Genomic DNA, 20,040 nt, shown 5'->3' with positions numbered 1-20,040 from the left:
TTTGGAAAGCTGATTGCTTTTTCCTTTTTTTGTTTCTTTCTAAATTAATTAATTAATTTTTAATATACATTGCTTTATGAATTGTGTTGGGAGAGAAAAATCAGAACAAAAGGGAAAAACCATGGGAGAGAATTAAAAAACAGAAAAAAAAGAAGTGAACATAGTTTGTGTTGATTTACATTTACTCTCCATAGTTCTTTTTCTGGATGCAGATGGCAAAATCTGTTGGGATTACTTTGAACCGAGAGCTGATCGTTAAACATTTAGAAGTATACCTTTTTACATGGAATAATCTATTACAATACAATCCTAGAATTTAGAGGGACGGTATTTCCTTTAATTAATGTTACTTCCTTCAGTCCATTTTGATACCATAATAATCTGCATTAGTTAGATTTGTGAGCATGAAGAAACAAGAGCAGTACCAGGAAACTGCAGTAAATGGAGGAAAAGGAAATAGCAGCTAGGCAACAACACGGGCAAGAATATGCCTTCCTGGGAACTGTGTTATATTTTTGGCAGTTAAGCAGGATCCATGAGGGTGCCCAAAGAATTAACCTTTGCAGTATTTAAGAAGTGCTAAAAAGATTAATTGTTCAATCAATTAATTAATTGTTGAATCAATTTTACAACTGAAAGCAAAGAGAAAAAACATATCAAGATTTTTCTAATCACACAAAGTAGGTGTTTTAGAACATTTAGAACATTAATTCATGTTTTTCCAAGGAGATTGTAGAAAATATATCTTTTCTTTCCAGTTAATTTACAACCTCTCTGAAGACAAGGACCATCTCCCACATTTGTTTTTAAACTTTCATGAGGCTTCTCAGAGAGAAGGCACTCCAGAGAGAAAACATTATTTTTAAAGTGAATAAATAAATGAACTCAAGAAAGCTGCAAGATAGATCATATCTTACTGCTCTTGGGATTTTCATCTGGAGAGTTCCCAAAGGTGACACCAACACTGCAGGTACAGTCATAACTCCCTGGGCTACCCCAATAGGTATAATTCTAGGGGCAGGCTGTTTCAAGGCCAGTTGAGACAATCCTAGGCACCAGATCAAGTCATCAGTGGCACCATGAGTGTTACCTGTACATTGGAAAGGCCCTGTCTTTCCAGGGATCCAAGAGTTTCCACTGGGAGAAGAGAATCCAGACAAACAGCTGCATATATAACTTCCAATGGTGTTGGTGCATTTGGTATTGGGACCACAACGATGGGGATTCTCAGAACATTCATCCACATCTAAATAGAAGATGAATTTAGTCAAAAGAGTTGCCCAGACCAAGATTGCCAAGCTTATTGTTGTAAATGGGAAACAAAGCATTTTGTTTTTCAGTCATTTCTATAATATCTGATTGTTCATGATCCCATTTGGGGTTTTCTTGGCAAGGATACTAAAGTGGCTTGCCATTTCCTTCTTCAGGTCGTTTTACAAGTGAGGAAACTGAGCCAAACAAGGGGAAATTACTTGCCCAGGATCATACAGCTAATGAGTGTCTGAAGACAGATTTAACCTGAGGAAGATGAGTCTCCCTGACTCTAGACTAATACTCTATCCCCTGGGCCATCTATCAAAGCATTTACTGAAAAGTTAGTATTGGGAACCCCAGAAGAAGTCAGGATCTCTAAATTGGAAGAGAACTCAAAGGCTCCCTAATGCAACCCAGACCAAAACGGGAATCCCTTTCATAATATATCCCAACAAGTGGTCATCCAGATACTGTTGAGAGATCTTGGGTGATGGGGAAAATCAGCGACTCCTATGCTAGCACATTTATTTCTGAAGAGCCAAATTGTAAGGAAGATATTTTTTGAGTTCTGAGTTGCAATTAACTAAGAAGACTGAGTGTCCACACTAAGTCTAGCCCCAATAAGTTGAGTCCCCAGATAGAGGGACCACCTGATTGACTAAGGAAGGACAAACCAGATCAAGTCAAAAATGAAATATCTAAAAAGGGATATTGATGCCATGAGTAGCAACTGAACTGCCAGTCTGGCTGAGATTGGAAAATCCAGTCTTTTTAAAAATTAGATTAATTTTTTTTAATTTAAAAAAAAAGAAATTCTCATGACTTCAAATCCATCCTTCTTCCTCTTGTCTTATGCTGTGGTTCAGGGTATTCACTGCCATGAAGACCCATAGTTTTATACTTATATTCTCCCCAGTGATACAATATGACTGACAATCATGAAATATCCCAGTCTTAGAGGAATAGACATTACAAGTTATCCTAAGACTAATGGAAGAATGTAGAGTGTATTAAAAAAAAATGAGTCAATCATTGCACAGGAATGAGGGATAAAGGATGTTATTATTATATTATTATAAGCATTCAAATATTTTGTGATTACCTGAAAAACAAAAGTTTAAAAAAATCAATGGGAAATACTCTAGTGGACTGAATGACACCTCTGTGGAGAATTCATAGGATGCTACCAGAGTGGTCTGGGGTTTGAAAGTATAAAAGGGATGTGATCCATACAGCAAACTGAGAGAGAAACAGAGAGTGTGAAAGAGAGACACAGACAGAGGGAGAGACAGACAGACAGACAGAGAGACAAAGAGAGACAGACAGAGACAGAGGGAGAGACAGACAGACAGACAGAAGGAGAGGAAGGGAAGCTAACCAATCATCTAAATAGAGCCAGGTTCAAATTCTTGCATTTCTAGATCTTATTAACATAACATTAAAACTTGACTAACATTTTATAAGAATCCCCTCCATCCCTCCTCACCTTGGCACTCCATTCTGTTATCATTACTTTTCATCATTAAAAAGCCACGTTTGCAGTTACAAGTGTAGTTTCCTGGGGTGTTGATACAGATGGAATATGGTGGGCACACTGTGGCATCTTCACATTCATCCTGATCTGAAATAAAGATTATATCACAGCTGGAATGTGAGTAATATAATGAAACTCCTCATTAAATCAATAAATATTAATTCAATGCTTATTATGTGACAGGCACTGTACTAAACACTGGCATTAGAAGGAAAAAAAAAAAAAAAACTCTTCCCTTAGGAGCTTACAGTCTAATTAGGGAGACAACATGCAAACGAATATGTACAGACCAGTTATATTCAGGATCAATAGGATATAATTCAAAGAAAGAAGTTGTTGAAATGAAGAGGATTAGGGAAAATATTCAGTAGAAGATGGGATTTTATCTGGAACTTGAAGTAAGTCAGAGAAGCTAGGAAGCAAAGATGAGGAGGGAGAGCATTCCAGAGAAGAGAACAAGCAGTGAAATGCCCTGAGATGGAGAGGCAGCTGATTGGTATAACCTTTCTCAGCCTCAGTTTCTCAACTGTAAATGGGGATAATAATAGCACCTACCTTCCAGGGTTATTGTGAGAATCAAATGAGATAGTGTTTACAAAGGGCTGCAAATCTTAAGTACTATATCAATTCTCACAATTCTTACTATGTCCTGATAATTATATTGAAATTAGTACTACCATATGTCCAAGTAGACTGAAATTACTCTCAGTAGGAAAATTATGTCTCACACTTGTCTGGATACTCTCCCAAACACTTGCACAGAACTGGTCACATAGTTGGCACTCAGGAAGGAATTATTTTGATGATAAATAATAAAAAGTACAGGCTTATATTCTAATCATGGAAATATAACCCAGAAACAAAAGAGTACAAGTCAATAATAATAAATTCTTAATTTAAGTTTCCCCATAGAACTGAGATACCAGCAGATATAGAATTCAAAGCCATCATCACCTTTAAAAGAAGAACTGAAATGCTAATTAAGAAGTGGTGGAAATAGGAGGGGACAAAATCTGCAACTTTTTAGCTATCACAATTAAAAAAATAGTTCAGTGCTATATTCCCATGAGTGTCTTCACTCATAATTCCAAACATTCCTATCTCTCCTTTATTTAGAGTCAATAAAAAAGTTCATTTTCCCAGTGTTTTTGAGTCTAAAGAACTTATTTCAATCAGTTGGAGTGGGGAGGGTGTGCTCTAAGGGAATAAATAATAGAAAAGTTGATCACTGCCTAGAAACTGTACAAAATGTTACTCTGGCAAGGGATAAGTTATTTTCTCTCTTCTCCTATAGCCCTTCCTGTTTTTACCTTCACCAGCCTGTCTTTCCTGTTACCTGCCCATAATAGCTAGAATTCTCTCTCAAGCCCTGAGTTCTATAGGTCACATAATTAAATCTTCAGGAAGATGTGGGGTCAATCCCAATTGATGCACAGTGTGAAAGGACTCTGAGCAAGTGCCTTTGTTTCTCAGTCCCTCAGATAAGGGGTGTACAAATCATAGCCTAGAATGTATTTGGGAAAATAGAATAGATAAAAAAATACAATAAGACATAGATAATAGTACATATGTGAACAAATTTAACATGTAGCCGCTGGGATTCTCACATGTGGCTTAATGAGTCTCAATTCTATCAGACTTAGATACCACTGTTCTGAACTGGTAAATTGCCACACAAGAACCAATCTACATTGGTTAAAGAAGTTCCTCCAATGAGAACAATTTTCTATACCAATGAATTCATGAGAAAGAGTTTTTTTTTTTTTTTATGTTTAATGTTAAATATCTAACAAGGAGGAAGAGAATCTGAATCTGAGCTTTACTTGACAGGAAACTTCCTCTAACAATAGTTAGTGATTGCTCCGTAGTCTTAGCAAATTGCCTACGGTGTACATGTCCAGGGTTCACCCAGCCAGTATGTAGCAGAAGCATTACATCATACGGCTTCTCAAAAAGCATTTCTTTTTTTTAATGTTAATTTTAAATAATAGTCTATTCTTGGATCACTGTATTGCTGAGATTCGTAAGTCAATCTTAGCTGAACATAGCACAGTGTCGTTATTACTGTGTACAGTGTTCTCTTGGTTCTGCTCATTTCACTTTGCATTAATTCATGTAAGTTTTTCCAGGCTTTTAATGAAAGTAGCCTGTAAGAAACAAAATATCTTACCAAGAACTCCATAGACTTACTGATGAATGTAGGAAAGATTTATTTTACAAAAATGGTTGCCTAGAATAGTAGACACATTTCTGAATCTCCAAACGCAGTATTTTCCTTTTCTGAAGCACAAGTCCTCCCCTGTTACCCCATTAATTGGATGTTACAGGAGTTACACATGAATCTCTACTCCTCATTACATAGCCAGACTCTGCCCCAAAGGAGCTTATATTCTAGAAGGGGAAGGTAACAGAGGAAGGCTAGAAGCAAAAAACCAAAAGATTATTTTCAAATCTCAGGCCACCTTCTCTGATTACAAAAGTCAGTTCCAGCCACCAAGGAGCTTAATATTCTTTTGGAGGAAGATAGCCTCCACCCTTGATTATTCTTGATTGTCCTTGTGGGTTTCAGTTTTTTATAACTGTTTCCTCCTTTTTTCTTTTTTTAATCATTTGGTTTCCACATCCTTCCCTAACCCCTCAAATTTGGATAATACTTATTATATCCCACTTAATAAAAGTCTGTTAACCCCTGCACAGATCTCCTTACACAGAATGGATAATTAATTCCTCAATTCTCTGCTAATTCTGACAGGGATGTACTAGAAGTAAAATCACCTCCAATTTCAACATTTGTTCCTTCTTTTCCAGCCAATAACTAGTTCAGAGTCATTCTATTTTCCCATGCTATTTTGCTGGTGACATCTAACTACTCTGCTATTCCCTTCATTGCCTCTCTGGCATAATTTATCCAAGAATATTTACCCACCAGAATAGGAATGACCCAAATCCCAAACTAATTAGATTTTTAGCCTTGAATTTATCAATTACTATCCTTGACTTAATTCTTCCTGATTCAGTCTTACTTCGTCAAAAATCAAGTATAAAAGTGATGTAAATTGTGTCCCGTTTAACTTTTGGGGGCCTCCTGAAACTGTGTCCCCTTTAATCTGTGGGGGAAGTGTGATTCTGGGTCTCAAGCTCTCCCCTGGGAAAATCACACCTTTTCCAGACAATACCCTGAAGTTAAGTGGTCTCATTCAATTGGAGATCTTGATCAATCATTCTCTATTGAATTGCCACAAACAACTCTCAGTAGTTCAAATTCCCAGTTAAGTAATCTTATTCAATTTTAAATTGAATTGAATTGAAAATCAGTCTCTCAGTCCCCCATCTCTGGGCCAAAGATCAAAGGAAGCCCTGATATATTTAAGGGCTACATGCTCAGATATCTTTGCAGACATCTTAACAGACTTTGCCCACTGGTGAAGATATTCTCTTCTCAGTGTTAACCTTTGCTATCTTCCTAATAGGACCTTTTGCCCACTAGCAAGTCTGTCTTCCTAGCAAGCTGGCTTCTCAGTGGCAATAAATCCCTTTTTGCCATACAGATTTCGGGTTTGCAAATTCTTTCACATAGGACCTGTGCCTCCGACCAGAAGGGATCTCCCCCAGTTCTTGCACCCCATCATTTGGTTCCCTGACCTCATCATTTGCACCTCATCATCTGGGCATGAGGCAATCTGTAGCACAGACATAGAAACTGCTTTTTGTTCAGACTCTTTCTTTATCAATTCTGCCCAGATATTGGTGTCTACCTGTATGAGACAGTGACCCTTACCCAAACTAAAAATCAGAGACTCTCCAGGTAAAAAAATAAAAGCAAAAAGAGATTTATTATGGTCTTGCAAGAAAGAGCAACTCCTAACAGACAAAGTGTCAGTAAAGGATTGCAAAGTACAAACAGCAAAACAAAATTTATAGACCAACTTGCCTTTCACCAACCTTTTCTCCCATTGTCTGGGAGAATCCAGGCTTATGGACTAAACATGGGAATCTATCCCAGAAACAAAAGAATATTAAATAAATAACAAACTCTTAATTTAAATTTCCTTAGAGAACTCCTATACAAGCAGATATTCTTGCATGAGAAACTTCTGTTACCTGAATGCTAAATCCATTATCTCCTTAATTAGCACTAAAGTACTTAGGTGCTAATTAGAAGGTGGGAGGAAATAGGAGCAAAAATGTTCATCCAAGACAATCGAACACCTACAGCTTTTTGGCTATAGCTCAACTTCTTATTGTAAAGTCTAAACTCACAATTAGGGAAGAGTTAAGGGTCACATTCCCATGAGAGGTCTTCACTCTACCCCATTCATATCGATTGCCTTAAATCCTTGACTTGATTCCAAATCTTCCTAACAGATCTATATCTATTACATCTGTTCTCAAATTGCTCTTTGATTTGTATTTTCTAAATGTTTGTTCTAAATAACAAACAACATTATTCCAAATTGGACAAGCAGTTCCATAAAATCCTCTTTCTCTATCAGGACACAAATATATATATTTTAACTACTTGTCTATAGCTAGTCAAGCCTCTAAAATTCTATAATTTTACAAGCATTAAAGTAAATTGTTTGTGGGATAGCTTTCTCATCAATATTAACCCAAATCTTAACACAATGTCCCCTATCCTGAGTCCCAAATAATTCTGTGGCAGGGGAATAGATTGATCCTCTATAACCTCCTGCCTTCACAGAATTGATGAATTCCATACAGAGGAGGAGGAGAGGAGAGGAGGAGGAAAGGACAGGAGGAAGAGAGGAGAGGAGGAGGAGGGGAGGAAAGGAGGAGAGACAGAGAGAGAGACAGAGAAAGAGAGAGAGAAGAGGAGAGGAGAAGAGGGAAGGGGAGGGGAGAGTTCTCAAAGGTGATGCCAACACTGCAGGTACAGTCATAACTTCCTGGGCTATCCCAACAGGTATAATTCTAGGGGCAGGCTGTTTCAAGGCCAGTTGAGACAATCCTAGACACCAGATCAAGTCATCAGTGGCACCATGAGTATTACCTGTACATTGGAAAGGCCCTGTCTTTCCAGGGACCCAAGAGTTTCCACTGGGAAAAGAGAATCCAGATGAACAGCTGCATATATAACTTCCAATGGTGTTGGTGCATTTGGTATTGGGACCACAACGATGGGGATTCTCAGAACATTCATCCACATCTAGGTAGAAGATTAATTTGGTCAAAAGAGTTTCCCACACTAAGGCTCCAAAGCTAGTTATTATTGTGAATGGGAATTAAAACAATTTTCTGTTTAATTATTTCCATCATATCTGATTGTTCACGATCCCTTTTGGGGTTTTCTTGACGAAGATACTCGAATGGTTGGCCATTTCCTTCCCCAGGTCATTTTACAGATGCAGAAACTGAGGCAAACAGGGTGAAGTGACTTGCCCAGCTAGTGAGTGTTTGAGACCAGATTTGCACTCAAGAAAATGAGTCTTCTTGCTTCCATCCTGGTACTCTATTCAGTGCCTGCTATGAAAGCATTTACAGAAAAGTTAGTATTGGTGACTCTCCTTTATAGAGCTAAGAAAAAACCCAGGACATGTTAAGATCTCTAAGTTGGAAGAAACCTCAAAGGTTCCCTAATGCAACCCAGACCAAAGCAGGAATCCCTTTCATATTATTTCCCAACAAGTGGTCATCTAGATGCTGTTGAGAGATCTTGGGTGATGGGAAAAAATCAGTGACTCCTATGCTAGCACATTCATTTCTGGAGAGCTCAAATTGTAAGGAAGTTTTTTTTTCTTAAGTAAATCTGTGCCCTTTAATTTTCAGCAAATTAACAGGTCATAAAGGCGAGTTACAAAGAAGTAAAACTGCCTCCTACTTAAACTATATTTAGAATTGACTAAAGAGTTAGGCTCTTTGTGGTGTAAGTCATTTCTATATATTTTACAGGATGTGAGATTTTGAGGAATTTTTTTTGAGAGAGAGAGAGAGAGAGAGAGAGAGAGAGAGAGAGAGAGAGAGAGAGAGAGAAGAGAGAGAGAGAGAGAGAGAGAGAGAGAGAGAGAGAGAGAGAGAGAGAGAGAGAAAGAGAGAGAGAGAGAGAGGAGACAGAGACTGAGAAAGACAGAGAGAGAGACAGAAACAGAGACAGAGACTGAGAGAAACAGAGAGACAGAGACAGAAAGAAAAGCTCAGACAGAGCAGAAAGAGAAAGAGACAGAGAAAGATTTGCCTCAAGGACATAGGTCATCCTTGTACCTTTTCTGAAATCCTTCTTTTTCATATACTAATAGAAAAATCTTGGAGTTGTTAATTGCTTGTTCTGTTTTATTTTTTAGTGGGAACACTGAATCTTAGAGAAATTAGTGACTATCAGACAAATGGTCATGGTCTGATTATGATCTAGCCTGCAGAGATGAAGACTGAGGAAAGGTTCTGGGTGACTACCCCAAGTTAGGGGGAGCTCTGTCACTAAGCCCTAAAGCAGAAGGAGTTGTCAAGAGAAAAGACTAAAGTTCAATTTTCCCATGTCCTACCTGGTAAGTGATAGTTGGTTGGTCACTATCCTTTATCTTAAAAGGACTCAAATAACCTCGCTGCGGTGGAGCTCAAGTACAGTGTGTCCAATTGTGACTGATCAGACCAATAGGAGCTTGGAAGGCTCTACCACACATCAAGCACAGATAGTGCACAGAAACATTTGGAGTGGAGATGTCTCTAAATCTGCATGTCTTGTTTTCCTTTCAAGCTACTGCAAATCTCTTTTGCCCACAGAGTTGGTGGCCAGTCCATCAGGATTGAGATCTCTGCTGTAGTGGTTGAACACTTAGCAGTTTAATTGAAAAAGAACCGTAATATTTGGCACCTTAACTACCAAGTGATCATCAAATAAGTGATACTACTCAGAATCTAGGCTTTAAGTGGGCTTTTGTCTATTCTGGGCTAAAGGACTTTCTAGAAGAACACAGCTGAGGATCAGAGCTGAGTTTGGATTCATCAAGGGACAAGCTCAGAGAGTCCATTGGAGACACTATAACATATAAAGAGCAAACCCATTTGAAACCCATATAATACAAACATGGAGGCCCCTGCAGTTGTGAGTTGTCTTGGCTACATATATTACATAAAGTGTACTTCCTACCACTGCACTTCAAGATCATGTTCTCTATCCCCATGGGCATGGCATGTATTTGTGAGAGAATGTTTTTCAAGTTTTTGAAAGGGGAGGATGTTTTGTAACTACTAACTGCTATGCCATTTAAGCAAATGGATTTACTAAAAGCTAAGTCAATCAGTTGCTTCTGTTTCTTCAGCTGAAAAATGAGCTGGAGAAGAAAATGGCAAACCATTACAGTGTCTTTGCCAAGAAAATCTCAAATGGGTCACCAAAAGTCAGACATGACTGTAAACAACCAAACAAGTTCAATCTACTAGTTGATTTTTCAGTCTAATGGCAGTGAAATTTTGTTTTCCAATATTACAGAATTTTCTCAATAAAACCTATGATCTTTCAAAAGAATTAAATACAATCAATCATCCACATTGGAAAAAGAAAATGAATAAACAGTGCAGATTTTCCAGATTAAAAAGACAGTGTGCTTTTGAATAGAGGAATGACTTTGGAGTTTGGCTATCAGTACATTTCACCTTGAACTAACACTGCAGTTGAATAGGAGGAGCAGAACCTTTGGAGAAATGGTGCAGCATCTTCAATGATCATAGCATTATGGAATTACAACAAGACCTTAGAAATCATTCATTTTACAGCTGAGGAAACTGAGGCCCAAGATTATGAAGATAGTAAAGGGCAGAGCAGGGATTAGAATTCAGGACAGCTGGGTGTAGTGGGTCAGTCCCACAATCCTAGGTGATGGGGAAAATCTTGAGTTGAGGATAATGGATCTTGAGCTCAGGAGTTCTGGGGTGAAGTTGGCTAAGAAGATTGAGTGTCCACACTAAGTCTAGCACCAATAAGTTGGATCCTAGTGGATTGACCAAGTAGGTTGGTCAAGGAAGGACAAAGCTGACCAGATGAGAAATAAAGCATGTCAAAGTTCCTGCACCAATCCAATTGGATCAATTGGACCAATCTTGAACCAATGAGATTGAATCAATGAGAGATACATGTAAAGTTTTATGTGTAGATAGTTATGAATAGCTCCTAAATTTCTAGTTAGGGTGAAATAGGAAAACCTAGTCTTTTTTTAAAAAAAAAATTAGATTGAATTTTTAAAAAAATTAAAATAAAAGAATTAATGACCATCTCAATTCAGCTTATTTCAGCTTGTCCCTGCCTCTCAAGATGTTCACTACTATGAAGATCCATATAACTTTCCTACTTCTATTCCCCAAATGATACAGAATGACTGCCAGTCATAGAACAATCTTAATGAAATTCATATTGCAAGTTATTCAAAGGGCAATAGAAAGATGCACAATGAATAAAAAGATACAAGCTAATTATGGTGCAAGAAGGAGGGATGAAGGATGTTATTATTACTATATTATATTATTATAAAAGTTCAAATGCTTCGTGAGTACATAAAAAACTAAAATTAAAAAAAAGTGAAGGAATTCTCTAATGCACTGAATGACTGCATTATAGAAAATTCATGGAATGCCATCCATAAGAGGCACGTGGGATGGGAAAGCTAGAAAGGAATGTGAGTCATACTGCCAGCAGAAGGAGTGGGCGGGGAGAGAATCTAACCAGCCATCTAAATAGACCCATGTTCACTTCCAAACTTAATTTTATTAAAATTAATTTGCATTTTACAGGAATTCCCTCCAGTCATAACTACCTTTGAACTCCATTCCTGGATCTTTCCTATTCCTCATTACAAAACCACTTTTGCAGGAGCATATACAGTTTCCTGGAGTATTGATACAGATAGAATACTGTGGGCATACTATGCGATCTGCACACTTATCTTGATCTGAAATATAGAGAAAAGGATTACACAGGATCATGGCTAGGATAGGAGTAATACAGTGTAATCCCAGTCAATTAATAAATATTTATTGAATGCTTATTATGTGTCAGGCACTGTACTAAACAAGGGGAATACAAAAAGAGGCAAAAGATACTGTCTTCCTGTAAGGAGTTCACAGTCAAATCAGATAGACAACATGCAAAACAAATATGTGCAAACCAGTTATACACAGGATAAATAGGAAATAATTCAAAGAAGGAAATTGCTAGGTTTTAGGAGAATTGGGGAAGGCTTACTGTAGAAGTTGAGATTTTATCTGGGACTTGAAGGAAGCTAGAGAAGCGAGGGGGCAGAGAGGAGGAGGAAGAGCATTCCAGGCATGGGAGATAATCAGTGAAAATGCACAGAGCCTAGAGATTTAGTATCTTTTTTCTAGGATAAGCAAGAAGGGTTGTATCACTGGGTTGAAGAATATGTAGAGAGAGGGTATAAGGAGTAAGGAAACTGAAAGGGGAAGGAGATTATGAAGGACTTTGAAAGTCAAATAGAAGATTTTATATTTGATTGTGGAGGTAAAAAGGAGGCATTAGAGTTTATTGAGTTGGAGGGAGATGTGATCAGATCTGGTTTTGGGTAGACTTTGATAATTGAATGGAGAATGGACTACAATAGAGACTTAGGGCAGGGAGATCAAGCAGAATTCTGAAACTTACTAGGTAGGGAGCATAAGGAATGAGCCCAGATGAATAAAAAAGTGTGTGTGTGTGAATTGCCCTGGAAACCAGGATAATGGTGGGACCATATCTCCTAGGAACTTTGGTTTCAAGGTGATGGTTCCAATGTATTCTCCAAATCCCAGATTTTAACAGTCCTTTCACCCACTCGATGGCTCTTTTTCTTATAAACTATGAATTTACAAATCTAATTAAATTGCTTCTTTAACCACGAATTTGGGATCTGAGTGGTTATTATTGAGAAGAGTTACTAGTGGCTGGGAACCAATGACTGAGAAGTAACTACAGGGAAAGTTTGGCTTATACCCATTTTCTCCACCAAGTGCCTTAAGCCTGAGCTAGTCTACAGGAACTCCCCATGTGCAGGTAGAATGGGCTGTCACATATCTAAACCTATCCTATCACCTGCTACCTACAGCTAAGGAAACTGAGGCTGAGATAGGTTAAGAGAATTATATGAAGTCATCCGGTTTAAGGAGCACTGCCAGAATCCCCACACAGGCTTCTGACTACAAATCCAGTGCTCTTCTTGATACCACATCATTCTGCTTCAGCACCCAAAGACTGCTATTCTTAATATCATAGGAAACTGGGTGGCACAGTGGACAGGCTGTTGAATTTAGAATTTGGAAGTCAGGAAAACCTGAATGCAAATCCTACTTCAGACTGTGTGACCCTGTGTAATGCCTCAGTTTCCCTGCCTTAGTTTCCCTGAATTGTAATACTTCAGTTTCCTTGATGGTCACCTCCCCTTCCTTACCCCATTTGGACTCAGAGAATAGGGGTCTCAAAGCTCTGGCCACTCTTACATTCCAAGGAATGTAAAACTCCAGATGGCTTATCTCAAATGCTTGGTTAAATCAGGCTTCCCGTCTCCTGCTTTCAACCCTCAACCTGTCAGAATTTAAAAGTTGTGGTCCTTTCCTGCAATTTTCACTCACCCCGTGCTCTGCCTGTCCTTGCCTTTGTTTCCTTGATAGCTGGAGATCTATAAAAGTCTCTGGGATTACTTGCTGATTGTTGGATGTTTTGAGACAAGAGTCCCTCCCATACAACCAGCTGGCTATGGCTAGTCCAAATTCTCCACTAATAAAATATTTAAAATCTAATCTCTGTCTTGCCTCAGTTTCTCCAACATTACACCTGGACAAGAATTTTAATCTTTTATAGCCTCAGTTTCCTCATGTGTAAAATGGAGACATAAGAGCACTTACCTCTTAGGGTTATTATAAGAATCAAATGAGATAGTATTTACAAAGTGCTTTGCAAATCTTAAGTGCTATATACAGTCTTATTATTTCCTTACAATTGCTTTGAAATTAATATCTCCAATGAGGCTGAAACCCCTTACATTAAGAAAATTAACTCTCATACTTATAGTCTATATCAAGGATCCTCAGGGGCCAGTTCACTGTTCCTCAGACTGGTGGGGGGCCGGACTATAGTAAAAAGAAAAACTTGTTTGTGGTTAGTTTTGTGGGCCTTTAAATCAAGAAACTTCATAGCTGCATCTGGCCCGCGGCCATAGTTTGAGGACGCCTGGTCTATATAGTCTCTATCTAACCTATATAGGTTACCCATGAGTCTTCACTCACTCCCACCTATCCCCCCTCTCTCCATTCTTAATTTCAAAATTCACATTTCTCATTTGGGTCAGTGAAAATATGATCTCCAGAGGCCAGAGAAAATCCAGGGTTACAGGAACAGTAGTATTCCTTTCCGGTTTCTATGCATCTTGAATTATTAGGGCAGGCCATGGGATTCAGACAGTTGCTGGATGATGGAAAAAATGGAGGTCCTAGATCCACGGAAATCATGAGACACTCACCTGCAGTTAGGTTACATGGGGCTCTCCAAATTGAAGTGTGGTAATAATAATAGATCACATATCACAAGTCCATTGCTTGGAATACATCCATCCCCTCCTTATCTTTGCTTCTTAGAATAATCAGGGTCCTTTAAGATTCGGCATAGAGATCCCTTATTCTGAGAAGTTATAGCTGATCCTTCCCATTGTCAATGTTCCCTTCCTCTTCAAATTCACTTGCATTTATTTCACAAAAGCACAGGATTTCAGAACCAGAAAAGGCATCAATAGCCTTGAAGAACCTGAAGAAGAATTCCTTCTAATCCCTACCTCTCTCTCTCTCTCTCTCTCTCTCTCTCTCTCTCTCTCTCTCTCTCTCTCTCTTTTTTTTTTTTTTTTTTTTTTTTTTTTTAGATTGGAAACCTTCCCCAGGAGCTGATCATGTTTTTGGGCCACTCCCTGTGCTAGGTGTTCTCTGATCCCTTCTTAAAGGGTATATAGGACCAGGTTGGAGCTTTTTTTGCAGATGACTGGCTACTGAGTCAAAAGAGTTTTCACTTAGTGGACTTTTAAATAAGAAACAAGATATGCTTTCACTGTCTTCTCCACTTTAATTGTGTGGATTTGACTTTATTCCCTCATCCTTCCCACCTACATGCTTGGGGCAGTTACAGCATATCCTTGCCTTATGGGCCCCATACTTTATTTCTAGTGCCTTTGTTTGCTAGATGTCTCCAATATCGAACCTGAGATAAACCTTTTTTATATAGACTATTTCATGGAGAGCTTGAAAATGTCTCACTCCACTCCACTGACCAGAATAGGGGAGGATATCTGCCTATCAAAGTCCTGGGAAGCCATTCAGTACTAATGAACTTCTTAGAGATTATAAAGCCTTTGTCTACATTCCCCAGCCCTGCCTATTCCTCCTAATTCCTTTTTGAAGGAAGCAGCTTACCTTCAGAGGTCTGTGTCCTTGTCCTGGAAGTGAGACAGACTAAACCTAGAAGAAGATAGAAAAAGTATATTCTGACAGCCATCATGTACCAACAATCACTTATTAATTACCTTTTGTATGCCACATACTGTTCTATTATCATCACAATAAAAATCTTCCTCCATGTGAGATCTCAAAGGCCTAGCAGTATGCCTGTCTGGGCTGTCATTTCATTGATTCATTCATTCCACAAACATTGATGATATAACTACTATGTTCAGAAACATGAAGTTCAAATAAGTACATTGAGAGAAGGGAGCTGGATTTGGGTGGGAAAGGTAGGGAAACAGTAGGATCCAGTCAATGAATAAGAATTCATTAAGCACCTACCATAAATATACTAGGCGCTACAAATAAATGGAATCAAATAAATCCTATCGTGGAGCTTATATTGTGAATAAAACACATATGATTTGGGGCTATCCTATATTATCCAAGAAATCACAGGAGAGACCTTGAAGATGGTAAATTTCCCTGCTAGTATTTTATTAACATGTTTGAATCAATTAGGGATATTTGCCTATAGTACTTGTTTTTTCTTCAATAGTATTTTATATATGAATATGAGAAGCTAAGTTTCTACAGATATTAAAACAAGATGAAGGGAAGGGTGAAATATCTTATTAAGTTACTTTTCCAACCAATCACTGTGTGAGTCAAGGAGATGAAGAAAACTGGAAAAATAAGAAAGGATCAGATCAAATAATCCTTGGGGTTATAGAGAGACACCAGAACTTATTAAGCAGGGGCCTGGAAGGAGAAGAATGAAGCCTGAGATTAGGGAAACTCTTTGGAGGCTGCTGAAAGGATGAACTAGAATAGGAGCAAGCTTGAGGTAGGGAGATCAAAGAAAAGGCTATTGCAATAGTCTATTCCAGAGGTAACAAGTTCTCCTGAACTAAGGGAGTGGCTGTAGGAATAGAGAACACCAAGAAGATATATGTGAGAGAGAAATGACAAAGTTTGACAATAGATTGGTATATAGGATGAGAGAGAGAGTAAGGAGGATGGTATCTGGGTTTGCAAGCCTGGATCATTGGGAGGATGGTGGTGACCTCCATAGTAATAGGTAAGTTAGGTAGGTGGGTTTGGGGAAAATATAGTGAGTTCTCTTTTGGGCATGTTGAGTTTGAAAAATCTCTGAGAGATTCAGTTGGAAATATCCACAAGATAGATTGCAATTTGAGATTGTCACTTGGGAGAGAGACAGACTAGGGCTGTATATCTAGATCTGGAAGTCATCTGAACAGAAATAGTAATTGAATCCCTGAAAGGAAGAAAATCAGCATTTATTAAATACTTACCATGTTTTGAGCACTGTGCTAAGTGATTTATAAATAATTTTTCATTGTATCGTCACACAACACTGAGATAGGCACTACCGTTATTCTTATTTTTATAGTTTAGGAAATTGAAGTTGTGACTTTTCCTAAAGTCACAGAGCTAGCAAATATCTGAGTTTAGATTTGAACTCAGGATAGTTCTCTCTATCCACTCCCATCATCCCGAGAGATGATGAAGTCACCAAGAAAGAAAGTAAAGAAAGAAAAGAAAAAAGATGGTTTAGGACAAAGCCTTGGGGTTCATCTACCATTAGGGGAGATTACAAGCATGAAAAACCAATAAAGGAACCAGCAAAGAAAACATCAAGCAGATAGGAGGGAAACCAGGAAAGAAGGGAGTCCTAAAATCCCAGAAACACAGAGTGTCCAAGAAGAAATGGTCAATATACCAAATGACGCAGAAAGTCCAAGGAGGAGGATTAGGAAAAGGCCATTTGATTTCATTAAGAAATTGTTAGAGGGAAAAAAAAAAAAAAGAAATTGTTAGAGGAGTAGTTACACTACAGGAACTGAAGTTAACAAAGAAACTTAACACAGTTAAGACCAGAGAGAACATTTTCAATTGAATCATCATGCTAGAAGGCAAATTACAGAGACTTAAGAAGAAAGGAAAGGAAGTTACTAAATGTAGATGGCTCTTTTCCCAAGTTTGGTTGAAAAAAGGAGAAAATAGGATGCTGGGTAGTGTAATTGATAAGTTCTAGTGGGGATCTTGTAAGGATGGGAGCTAACTGAGCCTATTTGTAGGTAACAGAGAAGGCATAGAGAAGTAGTAGAGAAGGAGAGAATGAAGAACCTAGAATGAGGAAGGGGATGATAATGGGGATAATCTGGAGAAGACAGGAGGCTATGGGATCCAAGGATTATATAGAGAAGCTGGCCCTGTTTTTTCCTCTCAAAAACGAGGGAATTGGGTTAGAAGAATCCTTTTAATAGATAATCCTATGACCCTCTGTTACGCAGCTCCAGAGAAAGGAAAGCACTTTGTTCCAGGTCCTATGATGAATGAGTGGCTCATTCCCTACCCCTATCTGACCTCACACTCACCTAGCAGAAGAACAATTCCTCTTCTCTGCATGATGCTGATGTATCTGGGTCTTCAAAGAGGAACCTCTTCTTCTTTAGCTTGCTTTTGAGTGATAAATGAAAGGGCGGGGAAAACTCTTGACCACAGGAGAAGGGCCCACCAGCAAATGAATCTTGTTTTGCTGAGTGTTCACCTCTAAAAGTTTTCTATTTTAAAATAAGTATTTATAGTTAATTCTAATGTTTCTTCTTGGAAAAATGGCTGGAAGCCCAAGAGAAGAGCACAATGTGACAGTGAAGACAAAATTTCTTTTGGTCTAAGGAAGTAGAACCCAGGTAAGAGAATGTAGCTCTCTGAGGGAACTAGGGAGGTGAACTAACCCTTGCTTACCCCCCACCCTTCTCACATCAGACAATGAAAGGAAAGTGAGTTCTAATCCTAACTCTGCAACAAGTTTGCCCATAGTCTTTTCTTCTTTATTCAACTTCACAGATATTTATTAAACACTGACTACAAGAACAATACTTTGCTAAGCCCTTTCAATTTCATTGAAAAGAGGCACAGAACTGATCTCAAAGAGCTTAAATTCTTTTTTTTCTCAATAGTATTTTATTTCTCCAATTATATGTGTGAGGAGAATGAGAAGTTAAGTTTCCACAGATAACAAAACAGGATGAAGGGAGGGGTGAAGTATCTTGTTAAAGTATCTCCTACTGATCACCATGTGAGAAGGAAATAACTAAACAACAAAGTTCCTGACAAAGGGGCCCAGGCTTAAACTGGCCCAAATCAGCTAGAGTCAACAACAGGACACAAGCTTTTTGGCATATGGAATGGGTGAATAAAAAGGATTGTAAATCAACCAATTGTAACTCATTGTGAATCCAACAATGTAATTTGGATTATAAATCTGACCAATTCTAACTAATTCTGACTGTAAATCCAACCAATCTGAACCTTGAAGGGAGCATAAGGAACTGAACTAATAGTTTAAAGCTTGCTCCTGATTCTGTATTCCATGGGTCCTTCTTGGGAGGATACTGGTTTCTGCTGAGAATTGAATAAAGGATTCTTCTTTCACTCTAAAAGAGTATTGACTATAATACTTGGACAAGCTTGCAACCAGCAAAGCAATGGGCAGTGGCAGCTTGTCCCAGGCTTATTCTTTAATTCTGTTAAAGTTCTGATGAGGTTCAGCGCAGGGCAGGGAATTGTGGGAACTCCCTTCTGGTTGTCACAGGTTCTATGTAAATGAATTTACAAACCCGAAAAGTTAAACTGGCAAAAGAAGTTTATTATTAAAAATCTAGCAGAGAAGGTTTCTAGCAGAGAAATCTCAACAGAGAGGTGAATAAAGTCTTGTTAGGGAAATAGGTAAGAGAGATAAAGAGGGAGTAACATTGAAAAGAATGTCATTTCAGCAGGCAGAGGATCGCAGTTTTGTCAAAGGGAGAGAAAGGTTCCTTGGCATAATTCCTGCTTTGGGGTCCTCTGCAAGGAGTTAGGTTGAAGGAAGCTTGTTATATGGGCAACTTTTGGTGGGGGCTGGGAGCAGTTTGAGTTGGAATCAGAATAGAGAATCTTGGAATTGAATGAGTGTCCCTGGGCTAATCTCCAATTCAATAGAGTTGGATAGAAATCTCAATCTCTAGCTCTGGCTAAGTAGGAGTGGTCCTGGACTTAACTAGTCCCACCCAGATAACAGAATGAAACCACTTTATCTTGATTCCCTGGGGCTGGTCTGTCAGGAGAGAGCTTAGCATTCCCCCCAAAGTCAGAGAGAGAGAAAGAGAAAGAGTTTTGGGGCTCCCTTCATCAGTTCCACAGGGTCTTTTGATAATATAAGGAAAGATAGTTTTCTATGTTCAATTTTATAAAATTTTGAGTTCTAAATTTTTTCACCTTCTCTCTTTACCTCCCCTTTTCCTGAAAGTAGGATGCTTCTGGGGGCAGCTAGTTGGTACAGTAATAGAGCACCAACCCTGAAGTCAGGAGGACCTGAATTCAAATCTGGCCTCAGATACTTAACACTTCCTAGTTGTGTGACCCTGGGCAAGTCATTTAACCCTAACTGCCTTAGCAAAATATATCTATATCTATACATGTGAATCTATCTTTAGATGCCTACTAGTGTGAATCTTTTCAAGTCACTTCACTCCAACTGCCTCCAATAAAATAATAATAATAATAACATATATATATATATATATATATATAGAGAGAGAGAGAGAGAGAGAGAGAGAGAGAGAGAGAGAGAGAGCTCAATCTATATTCAATCTCCACAGTTCTCTGGATCTAAATGGCATTTTCCCTCCCAGGTCTGCTGGAACTGTCTTGGATCACTGTATTGCTTAGAAGAACTAAATCTATCATAGTTTATCATCACATAATCTTGCTGTTATGGTGTATAAAGTTCTCCTGGTTTTTCTTCCTTCACCCAATATCAACTC

General features: G+C 38.4%; 1 protein-coding gene across 1 annotated transcript in view; it reads right to left on the bottom strand.

Moving 5' to 3' along the window:
• The window catches only part of LOC127544857 (adhesion G protein-coupled receptor E1-like), a 57,926-nt gene extending 40,285 nt beyond the window's left edge, over positions 1 to 17,641 (bottom strand). The window contains exons 1-6 of the mRNA XM_051971725.1: positions 17,611 to 17,641; positions 15,182 to 15,226; positions 11,551 to 11,685; positions 7,800 to 7,955; positions 2,741 to 2,875; positions 1,091 to 1,246 (exon numbers count right to left, since the gene is read on the bottom strand). Coding sequence (XP_051827685.1) covers positions 1,091 to 1,246; positions 2,741 to 2,875; positions 7,800 to 7,955; positions 11,551 to 11,685; positions 15,182 to 15,226; positions 17,611 to 17,641 — 658 coding nt within the window. The remainder of the gene's footprint in view (positions 1 to 1,090; positions 1,247 to 2,740; positions 2,876 to 7,799; positions 7,956 to 11,550; positions 11,686 to 15,181; positions 15,227 to 17,610) is intronic.
• Positions 17,642 to 20,040: the final 2,399 nt, after the last annotated feature.

Source organism: Antechinus flavipes, chromosome 1 (assembly GCF_016432865.1).
Source record: "Antechinus flavipes isolate AdamAnt ecotype Samford, QLD, Australia chromosome 1, AdamAnt_v2, whole genome shotgun sequence".
Classification (NCBI taxonomy): Eukaryota; Metazoa; Chordata; class Mammalia; order Dasyuromorphia; family Dasyuridae; genus Antechinus; species Antechinus flavipes.
This window is presented reverse-complemented; position numbering and strand designations above follow the sequence as displayed.